This window comes from Populus alba, chromosome 13, assembly GCF_005239225.2.
Source record: "Populus alba chromosome 13, ASM523922v2, whole genome shotgun sequence".
Lineage (NCBI taxonomy): Eukaryota > Viridiplantae > Streptophyta > Magnoliopsida > Malpighiales > Salicaceae > Populus > Populus alba.
Genome location: NC_133296.1, coordinates 14,701,085 through 14,708,264, shown reverse-complemented (window position 1 = coordinate 14,708,264; position 7,180 = coordinate 14,701,085). Strand labels below are relative to the sequence as shown.

At 33.0% G+C, this 7,180-nt stretch overlaps 1 protein-coding gene across 1 annotated transcript; it reads left to right on the top strand.

Moving 5' to 3' along the window:
- The first annotated feature begins 355 nt into the window (after positions 1 to 355).
- On the top strand, positions 356 to 4,353 carry LOC118036846 (protein ACCELERATED CELL DEATH 6). Its single transcript, XM_035042676.2, has 5 exons — positions 356 to 1,098; positions 1,203 to 1,747; positions 1,854 to 1,913; positions 3,271 to 3,351; positions 3,597 to 4,353. The coding sequence occupies exons 1-5, from the start codon at positions 444 to 446 to the stop codon at positions 4,251 to 4,253; spliced, it is 1,998 nt and encodes a 665-aa protein (XP_034898567.2). The 5' UTR covers positions 356 to 443; the 3' UTR covers positions 4,254 to 4,353.
- Positions 4,354 to 7,180: the final 2,827 nt, after the last annotated feature.

Here is a 7,180-nt window from a genome sequence, read left to right as displayed (position 1 = left end):
GATATCATTAACGTAAGAGTTTGAGACTAATTTTGAATTGAATGTTTATTTCACCTAAAATCTCATCCATCGTGTATCATGTTCATTAAACCATGGATTCTCCCAACTGCACTCTGTATATGAGTTGTAAATTCAAGTTAAGAATTTTCCTTTTTTTGAGCTAGGGGAGATATTTTCCTCTTTTCCTTTTCCTTTTCCTTTTCCTTTTCTAGATGCTGCTTTAACCATAGGCAAGGCTGCTTTCTTGTTCTTGCTATGTCCTGGATTCCCGAACGAATGGGTGAAATAATCGAGTAATTAAAGTATATATTCTTGCAAATATAAAAAAAGTAAGATTCACATTATTTCAGATTCCATTGACATGCAGTCTGGTCTATTTAAATTAGAAGTCCAGCTGTCTGATATGTATAGCTGATTCAACAAACACTATATTTTCTTTTGCCATGTCTAGCGTAGGCTACGAAGCAATAAACATTGATGAAAACTCGATTCCGAGATATCACATGGCAAATGCAATGATAGATAGGCAGTTGCATGAGTTTGTGAGGCAGAACATAAATACTGAGGAATTTAGAAGGCTTGTCCAGCAACGTTCAGCGGAGAAGCTAGTGACACCCTGCGGGAATACACTACTTCACGTAGCTGTAAGCTATGGAAGTGACAATATTACATCTTATCTGGCTGGAACGTTTCCTTCTCTAATCACCATTCAAAACAGCCAGAAGGACACGATCCTTCATCTTGCTGCCAGAGAAGGAAAGGACAGTCATGCAATTAGATCTCTTGTGGAATCAAATCCGATAACAAAGAAGCTGATCATGAAGAAAAATACAAAGGGAAACACTCCTTTGCATGATGCAGTGATCGCCGATAACAAAGAAGTTGCCGAACTCCTAGTTTCCAGAGATCCAGAAGTGGCCTATTACAACAACAAGAATGGCAAGTCTCCTTTATATCTGGCAGTTGAGAACGGCAAGAAAGAGATACTTGATGATCTCTTGCATTTGAGAGTTTCGTTCCCTATAAAAAGTGAAGATGGTGATGCCCTACCAAAAGGAAAGTCACCTGTTCATGCTGCCATCAAGCAACGTAACAGAGGTGATCACAGTTTCATCACTCACTAGAAAATGAATTACATACAAACAATTGTTGCAAAGCTATCATCTTTATATTCATTTGGAACATTTTCTTTTGATTTTCAGATATTTTGGAGAAAATTGGAAATGAAAAGCCAGAGCTATTACGTCTCACCGAGGAAGAGTTTGGAAATTCACTGCATTATGCATCATCCATAGGTTTTCTGCAAGGAGTTCGATTCCTATTAAAGAAGTTTCACGATGGTGCTTATGAAACAAACCTTGAAGGCGACTATCCTATCCATCTAGCATGCAAACGTCACTCTGTAGATGTAGTGAAGGAATTTCTTGATAAATTCCCATATCCAAAAGAATTCCTCAATAAGGAAGGGCAGAACATTCTTCATGTAGCGGCCAAATATGGAAATGGCAGTGTGGTTAGGTACATACTCAAACAGGACATGCAGCTCGTCGCACCGCTGGTAAATGCGACAGATGAGGATGGAAATACACCTTTGCATTTGGCAGCACGTCATGGCCGATGCAGGGCTACATTTCTTCTTGTGCGTGACAATCGCGTTGAACATTTCATTGTTAACAATAGAAATTGGACACCATATGAGTTGGCTGAAGATTTTTCCAAAAGAACTGAAGAGACATACATAGAAATGGTATGCTACTAATTTGATCATCATTTATCGAGCTACAAAAGTCTATATATTTTAGGAGTATTACTGATTTAATATTTTGGTATCTGGGCTTCCTCTTTGTTGCCAGCTTGCCGAGGAACGACAGCCGATTGATTCAAAGAACAGTACCCCTGCGCACGAGATCAAGGTATTTACGTTAAGATTATGATAAGTTTTTTATTTAAGAAACAATATTTTTTATAAAATACTACCCAAAAAAGAGAGAGAGAGGATGGATTAATAAAAAAAAGCTTTTTTTTTATGAACTGGATATCTTTTTTTTTATCTTTATTGCAATAAAATCATGAAATTTTTTGTCTATATTTATTTTAATTGCTTTTAGTTTTTATGCAATAAAAACATTGCTAAATTTTGTTTTTCAAGAAAAATCATCAATCCATTATTATTTTATTTTTTAATTAAAACTTATTTATAGATTATGATAGGTTGTTGTTAAAAAAAAAACAAAACAATTTTATAAAGACATTAGTAATTAAAAATGGAACGTATTAATAAGGAAAATGGTTTTGTTTAAAAACAATATAGATACCTTTTTTATTTTTATTTCAAATCAATTTAAATTATTTTTTTATCCTATGGAATTTAAATTATTTATAAAAATTAATTTTATTATTATATAATTAAATAAAAAGTTTAAAAGTATTTCGCAGCAGGAAATAAAATATCTTCAATATATATATATATATATATATATATATATATGGCTTCTGTTTTTGTGTTGGTTAACACTAACAATTACTCTTTCTCTATATTTTATAGGATTATATAAATTTCAATTTAATCTATATATTAAATACATACACACATCAATTTCTAAGTTCCCATATAAATGTTTTTGATATAGAGAATTTTCAATGCAAAATGCTATTTTGAAAAGCTAAATTGATAAAATAGCATTTTAAATAGTATAAATATAGTTTTTTTTTACCATATCTATTCCAATGGAATAAAGCCATTTGAAGAGCCCTTTATATTGGAGTGAAAAAAACAAGTATTTTATTATTTCTTAATAAGTTTGATATTATTTTTTTTCTACATTGCTATATTTAATTGGTTTATTTTTTTAGTGGCTCTACTTTGTTGGTTTTGGCTCTTTAAAAAGATATATAGGAATAATATTTGTGGGAGAAAAAAGATATTTTAGCATTTTGTTTGGCTTTTCCCTTAAAATGCAAATTAAGTAAAGAAAAGTTAAAATATTAGTTTTTTATTTTTGATTATTCATTTAGCTTTTCCTTTTCCTTTGAAGATGCTCTAACAATTAACTTAGAATCCTACTGTTGGTACTTGGCTTGTATTGGCAAATTTGGTGAGCCCTAAAACTGTACTTTAGCTTAATTATCTCATCTAATCTCATCAAATGACTTTTTCCCAAACATGAACTGATCACCAGTTTCACTTTAGATTGTTGTCCAGCCAGAGAGAGAGAGAGCGCACTGCATATTAACATATAATATTTTTTATTTTATTTTATTTTTTGACAGGGCAAAGAAGTTGATTCAAATAAGATGGATACAAAAGAGGCATCACCAAAGGACGAAATAGGGGCTCAGTATTTTCTCTTGGTATTATTGCTTTTCTTCTTTCCTTTTTTTTTTTTTTTCACTTGCCATCCCTAATCTTTTAAACTTCTAGTTCAAGCCCAATTGATTTAACTTGTATACCATTATATTAAAAAATTTCAAACCATTCCAGAAAATTACTTGTTCTGGGAAAGGCATTTGAAGGTCAATGCTTTTGGATGCAATTGAGGAAGTGCCAAGAACTCATTAAACAATTAAGTTTTTTCCCCCGTGCTATATATATGCAGGTGACGACATTATCGATCTTATTCTTCAATGCCCGCCCTAAGAAATCCCTCAAGGAGCTTTTCCCCGTTACTCTACGGCCAATGTCACGAGCAAAAGAGGAAATAAAGAGCATGGTAGGGAGTCTTCTGGTGGTAACAGTTCTTGTTGCTGGTGTAACCTTTGCAGGTGCTATACAACTGCCACAATTAAGGGATAAAAATAACTCAAGTGAATTCAACAGCACTTATGAGAATCTTCTGTGTGGTTATTTATTTCTCGATGTGGGGGCTTTATCTGCCTCTCTGGTAGCATCTCTAATCCTTCTCTGGTCAAACTTTAATTATCCCAGATATCAAATCCCTGCAGTTCAGTTTTCAATCTCCGTGGTTTGTTTGGCTATTATCATGATGTTCGGAGCATTCTTTTTTTCTGTGAGAATAGCATTCCTAGGATCCCATGGTGGGTTGTTAACAATCATCGCAGAAGTGGTGGCCGTTATGTTTTTCTTTGCTCAGGCATTCCTTGTTTTTCCTTGGATTATCCCGCTAAATTTCAACTATGTTCTTCTACAGGTTCTCTTGCACTCTTTCTACTACAGCTTTTTTTTTTTGTTTATCTACAGTAGCTGGTGGCTGCGTAATAAACTCTCTGATCTCAAGAGAAAGCACCATCTTTAGTAAGATCAGAGGTCGGGATTTTGGGGGATAACATCTTGGATTATGTCTTTCTAGCGATTGTGGTAATAATTTGAACTTGAAATAACTAATGAGTTTCCAATTGAATGTATGCGCACTTCTACTTTTTTATTTTAAGCATGCATTTACTAGACTCCTTTTGTTGTTGTTGGATTCAGTTAAAAAAAAATTAAATCTAATATTCAAATTAAGATATTATTATTTGTGGAGAATTAAAGACATCAACTTGGTTAAAAAACAACAAACATCCATCCCATCCCTGCTCTAATTTGAATCAATAAGGTTAATAGGTTCAAGGCATTTGCTTTAGATTTGACATCACCCTTGAGTAAATCAAAAGAGAACTGCAGTATTTTTCAAGGTAAAAGGACGAGCAATTTAAAAAAAATGTTTTGTTCTAACAAATACAGCAAAACACTACTCCTCAATCAACAGAAGAGAACACAATACATAATGCAGATTGTGTCCCACGTTGTCATTTGATGATAAGTTTTTTTTTTTTTGTCTACAGGTATTCCATTTTGAAATTGCGTTATTTTACAAAAATTAAATTTTTATATATTTGTAAATTATTTTAATATATTGATGTTAAAAATAAATTTTAAAAAAATAAAAAAAAATCATTTTAATGTATTTTAACAAAAAAATAATAATAATTAGTAATTACCATTCTATTAAACAACCCTCCATACTGATTAAAAAAAAGAGCAAAGGAGAAGAGAACTCCTGCTTTTCCTCCTGCCCCTTGTCAACTATGATCAGGTCATTTTCAAGCTTGCATTTTAGACTTTTTTGTGTTGCAACCTTTCACTCTATCTTTTGCAAGCTTTGAGACTGTTATAGAAGTGGTTTTTTCAAAGGGGCTTTGAATGATGACCCCTGTCGTAACCCATTTTTGGGTCCCCATGAAAAAATAAAATAAATAGCCAAAAAAGGTTAGAAAAATAACAGGAGGCAGAAGCGCTCAGAAAATAGTCAGAAAATTGGTCAAGGAATTTAAAAAATACAAGGATTGATTTTTTGACAGTATATTCTTGAAGGATGAAAGCCCTATTGAGAAGGAAAATTTGAATTTTGAGGAGAAAAGCCCAAATTTGGATGTTTATGGACTTAATTGAATTTTTATTTGAATTTATAGAAGATTTGATTGCAAGAAAAATTGATTTTTAAGTCAATTTGGGCTTTAATTAGAAGAAATTTAAGTTCTGGGGCCAAAATATATTTTTTAGGAATTTATTGGGTCAAATCAGGGGTTTAATTGCATAAATATTGAAGTTTAATGGCCAATTAGGGACTTAATTGTGAAAATCCGAAACCAGGGACCAATTTGGAGAAGGCGCAAAGATAAAGGGGGCTGTTTGGAATTGATTCAGGGGCTTAATTGAAGAAATTGGAAGCTTATTGATCAATTAGGGGTTTAATTGTGAAAATCAGAGGCCAAGGACCAAAGTGTAAAACGCGGCCAATTATAGGGGTAGGGATCGAATTTGGCAGGGACGCAATTCAATTTTATTCTTAAAATTGGAAGTCGTTCTGCATACACCATTTCCTTGCATTTCACTGTTCAAGTGAAATATAATTAACGCAAACAGTGAAATGCTAATTCACTGTTTACTTCAAATATAATTAACGTGAACAGTGAAATGCAAGTCCACTGTGCATATAAATATAATTCACATGAACAGTGAAATACTCACTGTTCACATGAGCCGCTCCCCGACCCGCTCCTTGGCTCCACGGTGAAGCCACACCCACTGGCTCTATAAATAGCGCCCAACCCAGCACACAGAAAAAAAAAAAAAAAAGGGGGAGCTGAAGAGGAACGCAGAGAAGAAGAAGAAGAGAAGGCAGTTGCTGTCATCGAGCTTCCCAACCACTACCACCGTGAGCCCCCATTAGCTTCCTGTCCACCGCCACCAGCATCACTGGGAGTGTTCGCCATCAACTTCAGCATCGTTTCTGCCACCAGGTTTGCACCCCGTTCGTCGCTGTGCATGCACTGCATTTTTGCTGTTCAAGTGAAATATAATTCACTTAAACAGTGAAATGTTAATTACTGTTCACATCAAATATAATTCACGTGAACAGTGAAATGTTGCTTCACTGTTTGCATTAAATATAATTCACGTGAACAGTGAACTGTTATCACTGTTCACATCAGACATATTCACTGTTCACATGAGGCCTGCTGGGCCCAGCCCAGCCACGTGGGCCCCGCCTAAAAAAATATATAAAAAATAAAAACAAATTTAAAAAAAAAAATTCAAAGAATTTATGATTTTTCTGTAATTTTATTACTGTATTTTGGTCAATATCGGTTTGTATTTTTATACTGTAAAGATACAAATCCAGTATTAAAATACCCGGTTTTCGTCAAAACATCAAAGATTTCTAGAATAAAAAATGTTTTGCTTTCAAAAAATTCTAAAAAAGTCCCTAAAAATTTTGTTGATTTTTCTGCATATTTTTATCAAAGTGGTTTAATTTTGGTTTGTATTTTTATACCGTAAAGATACAAAACCAGTGTTATAAATACCCGGTTTTCGTCAAGATATCAAAGATTTTCAGAATAAAAAATGTTTTTTCTTTCAAAAAAAATGCTAAAAATTCCCTAAAAATGTTGTTGATTTTTCTGCATATTTTTTTTAAAGCGGATTAATATTGGGTTGTATTTTATACCGTAAGGATACAAGCTCAGTATTAAAATACCCGATTTTCGTCAAAGCATAAAAAAAAATAATATTTTCCAGAAATTGTTTTTGTTTTAAAATACGGCCTAGTCTCTCCAATATATATACATAAATATTATAACATCATATTTTCACACAACAAAGAAAATTTTCAAAACAATATATGTATTAACATGCATTTTGGCTTTAATAACCAGTTTATTCAAGCCATGAGAACTA

What these genes read in the sequence shown, in the direction of transcription:
- LOC118036846 (XM_035042676.2), top strand. Translation starts at nt 444, where the DNA reads ATGTCTAGCGTAGGCTACGAAGCAATAAACATTGATGAAAACTCGATT. An exon ending in CATCAAGCAACGTAACAGAG is followed by an intron (nt 1,099 to 1,202) that starts GTGATCACAGTT and finishes TTTGATTTTCAG; the next exon opens with ATATTTTGGAGAAAATTGGA. An exon ending in CCCCTGCGCACGAGATCAAG is followed by an intron (nt 1,914 to 3,270) that starts GTATTTACGTTA and finishes ATTTTTTGACAG; the next exon opens with GGCAAAGAAGTTGATTCAAA.